Source organism: Ambystoma mexicanum, chromosome 2p, assembly GCF_040938575.1.
Source record: "Ambystoma mexicanum isolate Mex_15411 chromosome 2p, UKY_AmexF1_1, whole genome shotgun sequence".
Lineage (NCBI taxonomy): Eukaryota > Metazoa > Chordata > Amphibia > Caudata > Ambystomatidae > Ambystoma > Ambystoma mexicanum.
In genome coordinates, this window is record NC_090923.1 from 1,054,022,663 (window position 1) to 1,054,041,290 (window position 18,628).

The window sequence follows — 18,628 nt, forward strand, 5'->3', positions numbered from 1 at the left end:
GGGCCTCATTGCGGGCCTTAGGTGGCTTGGGCCAGCTCCTGCCTCCCGGTTGCTGGGATTGGTAGATGAATGCCAATCTAGCCAATGGAAGGGGGAGCAGGCACTCCAGGCAGCAGTAGTCTTAGGGCTGCACATTGATGCAGCCATCTTTGCAGGACCACGGTAGAAAGTGAATGGGAAGCAAGATCAGGGTTCCAAAGCATCCGAAGCAAGCAGGGTGATATCACCGGATGTACTTTCAAGAGCTAATGATGCGCTCATAAGCAGTGCTTTTTTCATTAAATAAAATCAAAATTGTGATGTTTCAAAACGCTGAGGTGCGTATCTCCAGAACGAGTGAAGAACTTGCTTACCACAGAGTGGGAGCACAGATGGTCCAACACTGCAAGGTGTGGGGCTGCCAGTGCACAGACAAAGTGGGGGGCAGCCATCGAAGTAGATGAAAATGAAGTAGTGAAACTTCAACGGGCCTCATTTCAAGCCTTAGGTGGCTTGGCCGGCTCCCGCCTCCCGGTTGCTGGGATTGGTATATGAATTCCAATCCATCCAGTGGAAGGGGGAGCTTGCACTCCAGGCAGTAGTAGTCTTAGGGCTGCACATTGAAGCGGCCATCTTTGTAGGGCCACGGTAGAAAGTCAATGGAAAGCAAGATCAGGTTCCAAAGGGGGTACTTTCAAGAGCAAATGTTGTGCTCACAAGCAGTGCTTTTTTCATTAAATAAAATCAAAATTGTGATGTTTCGAAACGAAACGAGACGAACCACGCTCCATTTCGAAACGCTGCCCACAGCACATTTAACCTTCCCTGCACTGAGCAGCAGGAGACCTAGCAGGGGGGACATGCAGCACACAGAAACTGTGTTTGTTACAGATTCTAATCAGGTGCAATGTGTGCACATTGCATTTAATGTAGGCATTTAATGTAGGCTGCAGTTTGACACTTGCACCACAAGTCCCCTGCCAGGAACCTTCCTCATTTCACATGTTTTGGCTTTCTTTCAGTGGCTAATGTGCTTTTTTTGCAGGGGTACAGGTTGTCTGTTTAGGGCAGGCAGTCTGGATGCTCCACTTCAAGAGTTTTTTTTTATATAGAATCAACCTGACTGTTTAATCTGTCTATGGCTTATCAATTTGGGTATGCCAAAATATTCCATGTTGATGCTACTGCGGTCTAGAGTTTCCCTAATGCTGCGAGAATATTTTATTATATCACATGTTTATGTATAGCGCTTCATGCTTGCACTCTCCCTTTTCTAAGTGCTATAAAAATAGTGCAATAACTACCAGATGTAATGGTACTCACTTTATCAACCTCAGAAGGATGAGGAACTGATTAGGAGCTGTCAAGATTTGAACTTGGAAAGGCAGGCAGATGTTACAGTTGAGCATTTAACTCACTGGACTACACACTTATTGCAGATAAAACAAAACATTTATCATATTTGCACTACACCCTCTCCTGACCCGTTACCTCCAGTCCTTTTTTAATACAAAATATAACATTAATTGTATCGCATTCATAAGAAGTGTGCCATGACATATTTGTTCTGCTTATAAGCACTGGAATACAAAATTAAATAGTAGGTGTTATAGTAATAAGAAATGTAATCCCCACAGTCAAAGCATTACCAAACGCTGTGGGTATGCACACGTAAGGAGAAATGTCTAAATGTTAGCATCAATAATTCAAAAGGATGTCATATTCTTAAATCATTGTTGTCAGTGTGACTGCTCTGATTCTTGCTAAACTTCAAACATCCCCCTACAAAAATCATATGCCAAGCAGTTTATTTGCTTCCATGAGATATGTACTAATCTAATTAGTATAGGCTATTAGGTGGCACTTGCGCTGCCTATAAGATGAAACTATTGCATTGGAGTACAGATATGGAGAAATGCAAATGAGGAGGGACACATAGCTTGTAGGTGTTGCTTGGTTATGTGCCTACGTATTGACTGCCCATGGCCATGCTAATCCGTATGGCCATTCCCATGCAGTTCCTGCCCCTCCCCACACAAAACACCTCCTAATGGGAACTCTTTGTGCTGGATTTAATTAATAATTAGCATTATTTGAAGTGGCTCCCAGTGTTTTTCCAAAGCAGTCTACTGAGAGTTAATGACTTAATTAGGGCTGTAAATGCGCTACGGGTGTAATAAAAATGTTATAACCAGGTCTGACTTCAACCACTCGATTTATAAGCACTATGCGTGTCCTTCACTGAAGTCCCGTTAAAACGAGCATTGGCAAAGCCAACAGTTTTGGCTTGTGTATAAGTATTAGGCACATGCCAGGCACAGCTATTAAATGCCCAGGTACTCGCACCATTTTACACCTGCTACCATCAATGACCCGTTAATACCACTATGGCAGTGCCAAACTGTTGGGATTGCCAATGCTTGTTTTTGCTGTTGTGTATCTCTGGGGCTTGGAAGTACAAACCCACAACCCAGAGTAGACTTTTTCAGCTGACATTAATCTGCATTCTAGTACTTGTAGGATTCCTTCCAGGATGGGGAGAATAAAGCTGCAGTAATAGTATTCTTTGAATCAATGCGTAGGTTTATAAATGTCAGTTTGGTTTATAATGTGATTTGTGTTCTTTGCAAGTAATCTCTATAAAACAGACCAGCATACTAGCTCTTTAAAGCCAAACACGAGCACATATTTGAATCCGCTAGATCTGAGAAGATATTAATGTATTTTCTTAAATAAAAAATATATATATATTTTAGGATTGGCTTGAGTTTACATATCTTTTGCTACAACCAAAACACATAATACATTGCAACCACCATTCATTCTATCACATATCATAAAATCCATAATACAATAGATCAATAAACATTTAATCATTTACATATAAAAATCCTTTAACATTTTACTGTTTCTCCCTTCACAATAATGAATTAAGCTGTTATAACGTAGTGGTAAAGTGCGTAATGTGCGACCTTGGATCAAATACGCTCTTCACATCCTAAATAAATTGTGAGATTCTAGGCAAATTACTGTATTTCACTGTGCTGTATCTGGAAGTGTGGGCTTTGTGTTGTGAGGGTAGGGGAGACAGGAGAGCAGGAATGGGTTTCGTTTTGTGGGGTGTGGGGAGGCAGGACAGCAGGAATATGTTTTGTTTTGGGGGTGGGGAGGCTGGGGGGCAGGTATATGTTTTGTGTTGGGGGGTGTGGAGGCAGAACTGCAGGTATAGGTGTTGTGTTGTGGTGGTGGGGAGGCAGGACGGCAGGTATCGGTTTTGTGTTGTGGGGTTGTGTAGACAGGACGGCAGGTATAGGTTTTGTGTTGCGGGGGTGGGGATGCAGGACGGAAGGTATCGTTTTTGTGTTACGGGGCGGGGAGCAGGACAGCAGGTATATGTTTTGTGTTGGGGGTGGGGCGGCTGGAGGGCAGGTATATGTTTTGTGTTGCGGGGTGTGGAGGCAGAACTGCAGGTATAGGTGTTGTGTTGTGGTGGTGGGGAGGCAGGACGGCAGGTATCGGTTTTGTGTTGTGGGGGTGGGGATGCAGGACGGAAGGTATCGTTTTTGTGTTACGGGGCGGGGAGCAGGACAGCAGGTATATGTTTTGTGTTGGGGGGTGTGGAGGCAGAACTGCAGGTATAGGTGTTGTGTTGTGATGGTGGGGAGGCAGCTAGGACGGCAGGTATAGGTTTTGTGTTGTGGGGGTGTGCAGGCAGGACGGCAGGTATAGGTTTTGTGTTGGGGGGGTGGGGATGCAGGACGGAAGGTATAGTTTTTGTGTTACGGGGCGGGGAGCAGGACAGCAGGTATATGTTTTGTGTTGGGGGGTGTGGAGGCAGAACTGCAGGTATAGGTGTTGTGTTGTGATGGTGGGGAGGCAGGACGGCAGGTATAGGTTTTGTGTTGTGGGGGTGTGCAGGCAGGACGGCAGGTATAGGTTTTGTGTTGGGGGGGGTGGGGATGCAGGACGGAAGGTATAGTTTTTGTGTTACGGGGTGGGGAGGCAGGACAGCAGGTATATGTTTTGTGTTGGGAGTGTGGAGGCAGGAGGGCAGGTATAGGTTTGTGTTCTGGGGGCTGGGAGGCAGGACAGAAGGTATAGGTTTTGTGTTACGGGGCAAGGAGACAGGGCGGCAGGTATATGTTTTGTGTTGGGGCGTGTGGAGGCAGAACTGCAGGTATAGGTGTTGTGGGGGCTGGGAGGCAGGACGGGAGGTTTAGGTTTTGTGCTGTGGGGGCTGGGAGGCAGTACAGCAGGTATAAGGTATACGTTTGTGTTGGGGTTGGGGAGGCAGGACGGTAGGTATAGGTTTTGTGCTGTGGGGGTGGGGAGGCAGGATGGCAGGTATAGGTTGTGTGTTGTGGGGTGTGGAGGCAGGATGGCAGGTATAGGTTTTGTGCTGTGAGGGGCTGGGAGGCAGGACGGAAGATATAGTTTTTGTGTTACGGGGCGGGGAGGCAGGCAGCAGGTATATGTTTTGTGTTGGGGGTGGGGAGGCAGGAGGCCAGGTATAGGTTTGTGTTCTGGGGGCTGGGAGGCAGGACAGAAGGTATAGGTTTTGTGTTACGGGGCAAGGAGACAGGGCGGCAGGTATATGTTTTGTGTTGGGGGGTGTGGTGGCAGAACTGCAGGTATAGGTGTGTTGTGGGGGCTGAGAGGCAGGACGGGCGGTTTAGGTTTTGTGCTGTGGGGGCTGGTAGGCAGTACAGCAGGAATAAGGTATACGTTTTGTGTTGGGGGGGTGTGGAGGCAGAACTGCAGGTATAGGTGTTGTGTTGTGGGGGCTGGGAGGCAGGACGGCAGGTATAGGTTTTGTGTTGTGAGGGTTGGGAGGCAGGACGGCAGGTATAGGTTTTGTGTTGTAGGGGTGGGGAGGCAGGACGGCAGGTATAGGTTTTGTGTTGCGGGTGGGGAGACAGGACAGCATGTATAGGTTTTGTGTTGTGGGGTGCTGGGAGGCAGGAATAGGTTTTGTGATGTTGGGAGGCAGGACAGCACGTACAGGTTTTGTGTTTTGGGGTGGGGAGGCAAAAAGGCAGGTATGTGTTTTGTGTTCTGTTGTGGGGGGCTGGGAGGCAGGACGGTAGGTATAGGTTTTGTGCTGTGGGGTTGGGGAGGCAGGATGGCAGGTATAGGTTTTGTGTTGTGAGGGGCTGGGAGGCAGGACAGCACGTATAGGTTTTGTGTTGTGGGTGTGGGGAGGCAGGACGGCAGGTATAGGTTTTGTGTTGTGGGGTGTGGAGGCAGGATGGCAGGTATAGGTTTTGTGTTGTGGGGGCTGGGAGGCAGGACGGTTGGTATAGGTTTCGTGTTGTAGGTGGGTGGGAGGCAGTACGGTAGGTATAGGTTTTGTGTTGTAGGGGGCTGGGAGGCAGAACTGCAGGTATAGGTTTTGTGTTGTGGGGGTGGGGAGGCAGGACGGCAGGTATAGGTTTTGTGTTGTGGGGTGTGGTGGCAGGATGGCAGGTATAGGTTTTGTGTTGTGAGGGGCTGGGAGGCAGGACAGCACGTATAGGTTTTGTGTTGTGGGAGCTGGGAGGCAGGACGGTTGGTATAGGTTTCGTGTTGTAGGTGGGTGGGAGGCAGGACGGTAGGTATAGGTTTTGTGTTGTAGGGGGCTGGGAGGCAGAACTGCAGGTATGGAGCTGACGACGGAAAAATCAGCTCAAAATGGAGGAGGCAGCAGGTTAACCCCTGCGGGGTCATGCCGCCAGGACCTGGGACCATCCTCTGGGGGTCAAAAGGCGAGGGGCGGAAAGGCGCCAAAGGCCTAATGGCCCAAAAGCCCGCGAAGGGCGGAACAAAAGAAAGGGGCGGGGCCATCAGGATTTAAGCAGGCGGGACTGGGGTGCCAGGCATCTCGCTCCTGCACTGGGACCCGGTCGCCGCCTCGCTCGCAGATGGAAGGAATTTCGTTCGTATTTCGTTCGTGTTGCCGTGGTTGGGGAGGAAGTGTTGCTGCGGTCCGTTGCAGAGGGAGAAAGGTTCCGGTGATGTCGGTTTCCAGCGAAGGAGGACCGCCGTGGCAGTAATGAAGGAGTGTGGGGTAAGGAGCAGGACAAATAGAGAGCGGGGTGGCACTCTGCCGAAAGTGGGATGCTGCTGCGGGTATGGCAGGATCAGGATGAAGTGAGGGCGGGTGCAGGAGCTAATAACGTTAACGTTATTAGAGTTAAAAGTCGGGGCTGGAGTTGCACTAAGGAGCTCGTGGCGCAAACGGTAGTGCGTCCGACTCCAGTGCAGAGGGTTGCGTGTTCAAATCATGTCGGGCTCATATTTGCTTCAGGGCCGGGTGCGTGATGAAAACAGGGGAATGTGCAAGGACGTGGGGACGCCACCTTTATGGCGGTGCTTGTTGATCCCGGGAGGATAGCTCGGCGGCAATGTGCGCGCTTTAAAAACAAAATGACACAAAGCAACACAGGTTCGACCCTCGGGTCCGTGCCTAGAAAATGTAAACTAAATAAATTCCTGGTTTCCCCAAAACTGAAATTGTTACAAATAAACCTTTGGTGGCATAAAGGGTAATTTTGCATCCCGGTTGGATCTGTGTGGGCGACGGTTGTCAGTAAACGCAAATAGGTGGGTCAGGTAATGCGTGCGAGGTACGCGATTATAAAGGCATGGAGGGATTTTTGGGCATCGTTCGCTGTCTCCCTTCGCCAAGCGCCTGGTGTATTAGCAAGCTTCATATTCAGGTGCAGTTAAATGTAAGGATAAGAGTTGCGGGGATGTTCGAGTTCAAGCGGCCGCCGTATAGCATCAGAGTATATCTCCATCTTGAGTCCGGTCAAGTGGCTCAGCGAGTAGAGCGCTCGCGTTAGCATCTGTGCAGATCAGGCTAACACAGGTTCGAATCTCGGCAGGGCCAAGGTCAGCCTTTCATCCTTTTGAGGTCGACAAATGAGCACCACACACGGGGGTAATAATAAGCAGCACCTGGATACCCAGATTCGGAGCGTTATATGAACGCAGCAGTATTGTCTTCTCCAGACCGCAATTTTGGCCCGTCTCTTGCCACGTGCAGAGAGGGCGGTTGGGATTGTCCTAAAGTAGTTCCCTGGCACCATACCATAGTTTGTCGAATTCAATCAGGCGTGGGGGGTTTGGTGCAATCACGGCAGTGATGGGACACGTGTTAGTAAGTATGTTTCATTAGAATGACTTGGCGCCTGCCCCCAATTGTTATTTAGGGTTAAATATCCCCTCGTTGGTTGGATAACACACACGGGCAGAGATGCAGGGAGAGTTCCCCACGGGCGTTAGTATGTCGTGGTCGATGCACGCCTGGTTCCCCCAACCTGTGGGGACGCCTAAGCGGGGGTAGGAAGCTCACCAGCGTGGCAATATGGGGGCGGACAACACGCCTCACTAGGGACGCCAAGGGGGGTTATTGCCAGGAACCAGCATGAGAAGGGGCTATGTGCGGCTTTAGGAGGCGCGCATGGTTTGTGGATTGCGTCGCTCAGTGTTCCATCCAAGGTGGTGCACAGGCACAACAATTTTATTCGGCAGGAGTTGGTGCTTCAGGGGCTTCGGCTGGCAAATAGCTCAGTGAGGTGGCCGCCCGCCCGTTTGGGAGGAGAAAGTGCATTAAGTGGCACACGAGAGCGGCGCGGGGGATTAACACAAATTAACGGGCTCCCAGCAAAGGAAGTGGTCGCAGGGACCTCCAAGTAGCAGGCATGGTCGTCTCCGAACAACCAACCCCCTAGCAAAGCTAAACGTTGCAACCGCAATAGTATGAGAAAAAGAAAGGAAACAATTGATGCGGTCTGCAGTGCGCGTAATTTTGGGAGGAACTGACCAATGGTGGCAAAGGAGTATGGATGTGCGAGCGGCTAGTGGGAGGAACATGGAATCGTAATGTTTAAGTTAATGTTAAATGGGATAATTGAAGGCACAGGTAGTCTTGGAGGAAAAGGGGGTTATTTAAAACACTGGTTGGGTGGACACATGGCGCGCACTTGGGGAGACGCGCATGGCCGCATGGGCGGTTGGAAAGTACGGTCGCCGTTCCATATAGGCGCTCGAGCTGAATAAGGGACAAGTGTGATCACCTGCTTTGCAAGCTTCAGTGGCGATATGGTTCAGCACGGTTGGGGTAGAAGCAGAGAGGCGCGTATGGGTTTGTCATAATGCGCAAGGTATTCCTTGGGGGAGTTATGGCCTCAGCTCCACGCGATAGGGGAAACGGGGCAGTAGAGGGTCCTTACATTGGTAAGCGGCAAGGGGGCTATTTGATGCACACTGGGCGCATGGACCGTGCAAAGGGTACTTCTATGGGTGTAGGTACGCCAGGTTACACAACCAGGCCGCGAGAGTTTTGAGGGCAGTCGTGTGGATTAAGGCCTCTTTGGAACACCTAATGGACGGGTTCGTTGGTCAAAAAGGTGTCCTTAGTGCAGGTGAGCCCGGCCTCTGGAGGCACGGAATGTAAAAAAGGTTGCAGGGTTCGCATTACTCAAGCAGGGTCGGGGCTCTCGTACACGGAAAGGGCGCAAGTACAACGGACCCCGAGGGCAGCCGTGGGTGGACCAGCGGCAATGCCACGTTTGAATAGACGAGGAAATTAATTGTTTGGCGGCAAGACTGCAATATTAATAACCTGCATGAGGGCGCGATACCACAAAAGGTCGCATGCTTCAGGACGAGGTCTGAAGCGGGCTGCAGACTTCAATAGCAGAGTCTAAGGACGAGTCAGGTACGCGCCCCACCGAGCAAAGTAGAGGGTGGAGGGTACATTGGGGTAGAACCCATGGCCCACGCTGAATACGGTAGTGTAAGGAAAGGAGGCAGACCGTACGCGGCTACGAGTTAACGGGCAGGAGGGCTAGTTCTGTGTTGAGTCTTGAAATGACTCTGCTTACTGGGGAGTGTGTGCGAGTAGGCGAGTAAGACAATGACAAACGTGGTTCATTTGGCGTTGACGGCTGGCCCGGGGGGCGGCCGGGTTTCCGAAGTGGTGAGTGAGGGCCATGAGTCAGGCATTACCATTACCATCTGGCATAACGTGGGGTACAGCGTTAAACATTGGGAGTGGGGTTTTAGTTGACCTGGGCAGTAAGACCAGCGCAGCCTTCACCTTCTGGGATCGGAAAACAAGTAGCAATGTTCGTGGTTCATAGGGTAGATAGCAGAGCGGTTGGTAATAAGAAGCTACCTAGATGCCAGAAGGTGGGCCAAGGATGGCTGACGGGAAGCGAGGACAAGTCAGATGGGGGGGTCGGGAACAGCACCCCATCAGCTTGGTATCAGCTGCTGGGAGGCAGGCTGCTGGGTCTATGGCGGGAGAGCTTTGGCCGGCTGAAGGAATGGAACGGTCCCATCCGCAGATGAGGAAGAAGGGGGAAGCGGGCCGGACGTGACAAGGGAATGGGGAACCTCCCATTTAAAGTATCGGGGGACTATATCGTGAGCCAAGCGCAAGCAACCCGTTAAGGAGTAAGGCTCAGGGGAATTGGGCCAACATAAGGAATATGGAAGGGTAGATCCTCCTTTAAGGTAAAGAAAGGGATAAGAGTGAGAGAAGGGGCAATGGAGGCAAAGTGGTTTTGGGAAAGCAAGCAGAAAGAATTCAGCTCAAGCTCACCCGCCAGGAATGGCGCTCTCCCAACAGGGTGACTCTTGCAAGGGCAGGCGGAGCAAGGTTAAATTGGTGGGGGAGCCTTTTGCTGAACAAAAATAGTCAGGAACCTACTACGGGTGCAGTATGAGGAGAAAGTTGGAAAGGTGGCAGGGGCAGGAGTGTCCCGGAGCAGGCTCACCATGGTTAAGGCAGAGCAGGACGGAAAGGTGGCAGAGGCAGGGAAGTGTCCCGGAGCAGGCCAGCCCAGGCTATGGTGGAGAAAGGTGACAGGGGCAGAAGTGTCCCAGAGCAGGCTCATCCTGGGTAAGGCGGAGCAGAATGGAAGGGGGCAGGGGCAGGAGTGTCCCAGAGCAGGCCCACCCTGGGTAAGGTGGAGCAAGATGGAAAGGTGGTAGGGGCAGAAGTGTCCCAGAGCTGGCCCACCCTGGTTAAGGTGGAGCAAGATGGAAAGGTGGAGGGGCAGAAGTGTCCCAGAGCAGGCCCGCCCTGGGTAAGGCGGTACAAGGTGGAAAGGTGGCAGGGGCAGGAGTGTCCCAGAGCAGGCCCACCCTGGGTAAGGTGGAGCAAGATGGAAAGGTGGTAGGGGCAGAAGTGTCCCAGAGCTGGCCCACCCTGGTTAAGGTGGAGCAAGATGGAAAGGTGGTAGGTGCAGAAGTGTCCCCGACCAGGCATGGCCGGAAGGCATCAAAAAGTTGGGGAGATGGTCTTCAGGATGTTACAAACGATATATCAGGCCCACAAAACATAGTTAACCATGCCGTTCCCTCCTTTTTGTCAGTTCACAGCAGCACGAAGAAGGAGGGAACATACCGTGTAGGTAGTAGGGGCGCTCATGCATCTCAAAGGCTAATGCGAGCTGGACTCAACGGCAGGAGGCGCTGACGGCCGGCGAGTTCAAGAGTGAGTGGCACGGGGTGCCAGGGATGAAGTTGGCTCAGCTAGAGGGGCAGCTAGGAAAATTGCTGAGTAGGCGGCAGAAGCCAGAGGGTTGGTAATACACTTGGGAGGGAACGACCTGACCAGCCTGGGGAGGGGTGCCCGGCCAAGGGACATTGCAAGCTCATTGCAGGAAATAGCAGCACAGTGGGGCGAGACTGAAATCGGGTGATCGGAAGATATTCCCCCGGCGCAAGGGGAGGGGGCAGAGAGCCATACAGCAGTTGAGAAGGCAAGGAGGAAGCTGAACAGGGCCGTTGCAAAATTCTGCAAGGGCAGGGGTCTCTGTCAGAATAGGCATGGCCTGATTAATGGGGAAACACCCGAGTACTTCCTATCGGACGGAGGAAAAACTTGTCCACGAACGAAACGGAGCTCTTTTTCGGGGACATCTCTACTGAACTACTGGAAGGGGAGAAGGAGAGAGGAAGGGGAGCCACAGTGGGCGAGAACCCACTCAGTGGCGTGGCGGTGTTTGGGCAACCAAGCACAAAGGATAGACTCCGGACGAGCCAGAAGGAAACGGAATGGGTCTTCGCTCTTCCGGACCAGCGCCTCTTGGGGGCCTAAACGGCGGGGGCGTCTGGTAGGGACAAATAAGGCTCAGCTTCCCCCAAAAAACAAACGGCGCTCTCCCCGCCCACGGACACCTGCATGGGCAGGATTGGAACAGGTACAATGGGTCGGGGGAGTTGGGGGCCTACTATACCAAGGATAGGGGGAAGCAAAGGAAATCCGGCAAGCAAGCGCCACACGGACAGAATGAAGTTCACAAATGTGTACAAATAATTCTGTTGTCATGGAAATAAAACTGCGGCCAAGTTTGCCATTTGAAATTCTGTGTCATGCCAATTTGTGGGGATAAGGAGTAATGCATTGGGGTGCATGCGCAAAGAATAATTGGCAGTAAAGGCAAATGGACGGCTGCAGGGGTTATGGAGCTGACGACGGAAAAATCAGCTCAAAATGGAGGAGGCAGCAGGTTAACCCCTGCGGGGTCATGCCGCCAGGACCTGGGACCATCCTCTGGGGGTCAAAAGGCGAGGGGCGGAAAGGCGCCAAAGGCCTAATGGCCCAAAAGCCCGCGAAGGGCGGAACAAAAGAAAGGGGCGGGGCCATCAGGATTTAAGCAGGCGGGACTGGGGTGCCAGGCATCTCGCTCCTGCACTGGGACCCGGTCGCCGCCTCGCTCGCAGATGGAAGGAATTTCGTTCACCACCCACCCACCCACGAAATACAAGCAAAGAGCAGGAGACCTGGGGGTTGCTGTCGCAGGACACCCAGGCCAGGATATGACAAGTTGGCGGTGTTTGGGCAACCAAGCACAAAGGATAGACTCCGGACGAGCCAGAAGGAAACGGAATGGGTCTTCGCTCTTCCGGACCAGCGCCTCTTGGGGGCCTAAACGGCGGGGGCGTCTGGTAGGGACAAATAAGGCTCAGCTTCCCCCAAAAAACAAACGGCGCTCTCCCCGCCCACGGACACCTGCATGGGCAGGATTGGAACAGGTACAATGGGTCGGGGGAGTTGGGGGCCTACTATACCAAGGATAAGGGGAAGCAAAGGAAATCCGGCAAGCAAGCGCCACACGGACAGAATGAAGTTCACAAATGTGTACAAATAATTCTGTTGTCATGGAAATAAAACTGCGGCCAAGTTTGCCATTTGAAATTCTGTGTCATGCCAATTTGTGGGGATAAGGAGTAATGCATTGGGGTGCATGCGCAAAGAATAATTGGCAGTAAAGGCAAATGGACGGCTGCAGGAGTTATATGTTTTGTGTTGTGGGGGTGGGGAGGCAGGACGGCAGGTATAGGTTTTGTGTTGTGGGGGTGGGGAGGCAGGATGGCAGGTGTAGGTTTTATGTTGTGAGGGCTGGGAGGCAGGATGGCAGCTATAGGTTTTGTGTTGTGGGGGTGCGGAGGCAGGACGGCAGGTATAGGTTTTGTGTTGTGGGGGCTGGGAGGCAGGATGGTAGGTATAGGTTTTGTGTTGTGGGGGTGGGGAGGCAGGACGGCAGGTATAGGTTTTGTGTTGTGGGGGCTGGGAGGCAGGATGGTAGGTATAGGTTTTGTGTTGTGGGGGTGGGGAGGCAGGACAACAGGTATAGATTTTGTGTTGGGGGTGTGTGGAGGCAGGACGGCAGGTATGGTGTTGTGTGGGGAAGCAGATCATCAGGTATGGGGTTTGTTATGGGGGTGGGGTTGCAGAAGGCCAACAATTGGTATTGTTATCATGGCAGTGTGGGGATGCAGGAAACCATGTATGGGTTTTGTGGGGGTGGGGCGGTAGTAAGCCAGGTGTACGTTTTGTGCTGTGGCCGTGGGGAGGCAGGACTCCATGTCTGTGTTCTGTGCTTGGGTCGTGATTTTGGGGGAGACAGGGAGGCGCACAACGCCATGTGGGGTGGCAGGATTCTATGCGTCTTGGGTCGTTTGCTGCTCGGGTCGTGTTTGGCTCTTGGAGACACACCAGACCCCCTATCTCAGCTCCACCCATTACTTCTCTGTCCCCCTCACTTCTGCGTCCTTCTCTTGCGCCATCTTCTAGACTTGTAGACACGGACGTCATTTCACCAAAATGCCAGGGGTAGCGAAAGTGACATCACATGAAGAATTCAAAAAAAAAAAAAAGAAAAAAAGAAAGTGACATCACATGACCCTTAACCTCCGATGACATCACGGGAAGCGATGGAACATGACCGTTTACCCCTTGACAAAACAGGAAGTGGACACACATAGCATTGTTTCTAAGTACAATATGAAAAATATGGTTACAATATCACTGTAACGTGATATATATTCTCATACAATAATGGATCACCACATGTATCGGCAGAAAAAAACATGCTATAACCGACTTGCCAAAAGCAAAATACATAGTTCGAAATGGATGCTTATTCTAATGTAAATGCAAATGCTTTTTGGAGGATTTTGTCAGCATTGTGAATTTAAGGTGTTTAAGAACAGACTAAATCAGGGACTCACGCCCCCACCCCCAAGTGTGGATGAAATAAACCTTTAATGGGTCTAGCAATTATTGTTTAGAATTCCAGAAAGACACATTATTTGTTATTCCTATTCTTTATTATTTAGGGTCACTTCTCAAAGTGTACACTTGTGGCACCCCCTGTGTTTTTTTCAAGAAACCTGAACAAGAAAGCCAGATACTCTAGAAACAAAGAGGCACATGGCATTGGCCACAGCCCAGGAACTTCAATTTGTAAAAAAAAAAAGAAAAAAGAAATGTTAGACTTTTTTAATGATTTTTTTTAGGGGTATCAAGGGAGAACTCAGGGGTCGCCCCCTGGCAACCCCTAAATGATGTCCCTGCTTGTAGACATTGGGCCTCATACAAGCATGGCGGTCCAGGAACTACAGTACCTGTAAGCATGCTGGTACCGTAGGTCCCGGGCCGCCATACTACGGGATGTGCTCCCGGTACCCGACAGCGAGCCAGGTTTTTCCCCGCGGGCTGACCGGCACCTGCGAGCACAGCACGTCGGATGTACCGGCACAACTCTGCATGTGCCGGTGCATCCGACGTCCGCATCCCCATTCAGCCCTATGGGGCAGAATGGGGATGAGGAGGCCCTTGATTCCGGCACCCGAAATGGGCAAGTACCGGGTCCGCCTAACTGTGCATGACCTGGTTCTTGCCCATTCACGGGTGCCGGAAAAAATGCAACTCCGTTTTTAACAGCACGGCTACCGGCAGAGTTGTAATGAGGCCCATTGTATTTCACCCGCAAGCTCCTGGCACCTGTTAAGACCAACATGGCTGAATTATGTATCTCTTCTCATTGCTGTGTATAATTTTTCATGTGTTGCTCTGTTGCAGTTTTGGAATGGATGCCTCCTCAATGGCGCACATTGGCAGCTATACTGCCTGGTCAGTCCTACTCGTTGGCGCAGGTCATCCTGGCAGGGTTCGCCTATGGAATTCGGGAATGGCGCTGGCTGCAGTTCACCATGTCGGCGCCCTTTTTCCTCTTCTTCGTCTACTCCTGGTAGGTGAAGTTGGGCAGAGAGGCCTCTTACTGGCACGCAAAATACTCTGAACCCCAAGTGCATGTCTCTGCCTGCTGGATTGTCCGCTGGATTGTCTTCTAATGCCAGGCTTGGCAATAACTGTCATGGTATATTTTCATCCCACCGTCTGCCTGCAATATCAAAGACAGCAAGTGGCATTTTACCTGGGCAAAGCACTTACTTTAATGCTATAGCAAGAGAAGCGATTAGTCGGTTATTTTATCACAGCCTATTTGTAATATTATAGACAGTCACCCACTTGGCCTGTTTGCAAGCCTCTGTTCATAAGGTCACAGCCTGCCAGAGCAATAATCAATGTATCAAATTGACTGAAATATCATAAGCAGATACGGCATTGGCTGGTGTGTGTGGGTGTGTGACTGAGGATATGTGAGGTCAAATTCAGTATATGGGGTTGTTTACATATAAAAGAGCTCTAATGTGTTTACATGCCTATAACTGTTTATGATGTCATCGTCATGGCCTTACATAATTCAGCCTGTATTTGAAGCCCCAGTTAGTGTATGCGGGCGATCACATCCCCTGATCTATGAGTGACAGTCAGTACAGCGGTATGTGGGCATCTCATTTTTTGCATGACATGTCATAGATTGACAGCACATCAGTGTGCTTGGATGTCACTGACTTGGTAGTCATCGAAAGCTGGTGTACTGGTCTAATACAATGTCACTGAATGCATGTGACGTCTTGGGGAATGCATGCGTTTGTTTAGATGTTCCTTCCTGCTTGCGAGGCCAGTGCATTGGTCTGTTTGGATCCCACTGTCTGTATGGGTTTGATACAAGACCTCGGAGTGATTGGTCCTTGACAGACTCTGGGAGCTCAGCCATCCAGAGAGTCACTGAAAGCTAGGGCTGTGGAACGCATGCAGTGTGCCAACAGATCAAGAAGCAAGGCCTGATGAGCGATGGCGATGAGCAGAAAGTAGCCTTAGCTTTGCTTCTAGAGCTCCGTGTGTCTTCTGTATCTTCTGCAGCAGTGCCTGCTTCTCTGGGACTTTGTGATAAACCTGCTTTCTTTTTCCTCAATGAAGTCCTCACCATACTGGCTTATCTCCCTTACAGTCATTTCCCCTCCAGAGCCCTCTCTTCCTGCCTCTGCAATTACTGCTCCTTTTCGCACCCTTCTTTGTCCTATTCGATTTCTGATCCTAAAGCGGGTTTCCAGCTAAATAAGTGCCCTATCAGTCTTCTTAATCCATGTTTGCTTTCTGTAGCTCCATATCTTATAAACCTTCTTAGATCTTCCTTCAGTTCCAGTTGTGGGCAATCGTCTTTAAAAACTGCTCTTCTCTCCCCTCCTTTGGAGAAATCCTCTTTAGATACTTTTGTCGCTTCAGCATCCACCCAAGCTCACTCGTCGCCCCTTGCTAAGATTTTGAAAGCCTTTGTCACCTCCCAGCTTCTCACCGTCCTGGAACCGCTGTCTTACACCCCTTCCAGTTGGCTTTCCTCCTGGACACATCACAGAATCAGTCTGTTTCTGTCACCAGCCTATGTATATCTACTGATCAGCCTAAATCCCTGACTATTGTCCTATTGGACCTATTGTCGGCTTTTTACTCTGTGTATCAAGCTGTTCCAATGCCTAGTCTTAACCCTTCAGGTGTGTAGGACCCTGCTGTGAAGTGTCTTTCTCTTTCCCTTTCTCACCATACTTAAGAAGATTCATGTCCTCCATCCACTTCTTCCTTCTGTTGCTCTCATGTGGCGTTCCTGAGGGTTCTTCCCACTCCCCTGGCCTTTTTAAACTTTACATTCAGCTGCTGGCATCTGTTATTAACTTGCGCAGTTATTCCATCTTCACTTATGGTGAAAACACACCCTCTACATCTCAAGCAGGGCTCAGTCTTCCTTTCCACCCGTTTCCAAAATTGCATGTAGGACATCTCTGCCTCCATGAGTGCTCACTCGCTTAAACTGAACTCAGACAAGACTGAGGTATGTGTGGTGATGGGTGGGGCCTTCATATAAGGCCTGCACCAACCCCCTGAAAAATACCTCAGACCTCATCCCGAGTGCATTGGAAATTAGGCAGTAAATCTGCCTAATTACCACCAAAATTGGTTACCGTTGCAGCCAATTGGTCCCGTCGGTTTACCATTGGATTGCAAGTCCCCATTTTTTGAGTCCATAGGATTCCATGTGGGTTTTGGCAGAATTACCATGAGTGCTAATTATGCTGGATTTTGGTGTTAAAGTGGAGGATTTACCTCCAGCATCATGCTGGAAGTAAATCCTCCAATTCAACGTCAAACTTGAGATTTGACAGTGTGGTAAAAAAGGCGGTAATTCTGTTACTGCTCAAAAAAGTGTCAGTAACGGAAAAACTGCCACTTTTTACCACTCGGGGAATGAACCGCCTTGTGTTTAAATTAGATTCCTCCTTTTTCTATCCGCTACACATCCTTTGTAGGATTACCTTATTCCTCACCCACTGCTCATATCACTGCTATTACTGCCCTAATCCAATCAGGTTTGAATTGCAGCAATGCCTTGTAATTGGAGCTTCCATATTGCAATTCACAATGCGACCGCCCAACTCATCACCAGTTCTCTGAAACAGCATCACAATGTCCCTCTTGTTACTCTTCGCAGCTTGGCACTTTTTTTTACAAGCTTGCTGCAGACTTTTTCAGTTGTGTATTCACTAAATACAAACCCTTTTCCCTTAGATCTGCTTATCATTTTTTTGTTTGGCTATTAGGTGGCTCTTAGGCGCCAACTATAAGCCGGAACTATTGCATTGGAATACAGGTAGGAGGGAGATGGCATGTGAGGAGTGCACACAGCATGTGGGTGTTCTTTGGTTATTTACCCATCCAGTGACTGCCCATGGCCATGCTAATCCCTATTGCCATTCCCACCCACTCCATGCCGCCCCCGCCCCAAACACATCCCTCTGTGATCTCTTTAAGCTCTCTGGATCAAGAAGTAAAATCAAGCTTCAGCCTGCCAGTGTGTTTTAACCAAGTGTGCCTTCAGCCACTTGATTCATATCTGTTCCTTGCCCTGAAGACATGTTAAAAACAAGCAGTGACAAAGCCAACAGTGTTGGCTTGGTTATTAGATAGGCATTTGCCAGGTGCTGAAATCCTATGTCCAGGCAATCACTCCATTTTCCAGCTGTTGCGATCGCCTGGCCAGGTAGAGCCTTTATATCAGTGCCTAGCAAATGCCTATTCCATACTACATAAAAGCCCAAACTTTTGGTTTTGCCAATGCTTTTTTTTTTTTTGCTTTCCTCGTTTCTGACATTGCTGTTTCGGAGACCGATCGTTCTCCATTCTAGCCGTCTGCCTGTGGTACTGTTTCTGTACCTTTTTACCTCTTCTTTTGCCTGATTTTCGTTTCCACTTGTATCCATTCTATACTTAAAGCCGAGGCCAGTATCTAAAAAACCTCTGGGTTCTGAATTCTCAAAAAGTGGCCCAAATTCTAGGAGAACAGAGAATGGCTTATTTTGAACTACTTTTCAACCACTGAACAGGTTATCATGTCTGTTCTTGCGAGAGAGGGGCGCCCGCTACCTTTGTAAAACTACTTTTCAAAGATGACCTGTGCACTTCAGGAGGGGTTGAACAGTAGGGCAAAGACATTAGTGTCAGGAGCGCTCCGACACCAATGTATGATAGGCTCCCAGCAACCACTTCGTTGTTGGGAGCCCATTTCACAGAGGGCCCGGCCCGTCTCTCTGAAATGCTTGGGGTAAAAACATTCCCATCCTCTTTGGAGCTAGAAATGCAAGTGTGGCAACCACACCTGTCACGCTTAAAAAAAATATTTTTAAACAATCACGACAGGATCACATATGACCCTGTCATGATTTGCGTCTCCCCATGTCTGTACCCCACAGGTGCAGGGGGATGACCCTCATTTCTACGCATTTAAAAGCACATACCATTTGTTAATTAGGGGTGTGCCTTTAAATATGCAGAAATGCTCTGATTACTTACCGGTAATCTTCATTACTCCTAGTCCTACTCTTCCTCATCACAGCACTTACTTCATGAGGCCCCTGCCTCCGACACAGGACCTTCTTCTATTTCTTTAAATTCCTATAACTCCTCCCC

General features: G+C 50.0%; 1 protein-coding gene across 1 annotated transcript in view; it reads left to right on the forward strand.

Moving 5' to 3' along the window:
• Window positions 1-18,628, forward strand: part of LOC138567097 (solute carrier family 22 member 20-like) — a 357,233-nt gene that overhangs the window by 170,814 nt on the left and 167,791 nt on the right. Inside the window, exon 4 of the mRNA XM_069644967.1 lies at window positions 14,345-14,513. Within this exon, the coding sequence (XP_069501068.1) occupies window positions 14,345-14,513 (169 nt within the window). The remainder of the gene's footprint in view (window positions 1-14,344; window positions 14,514-18,628) is intronic.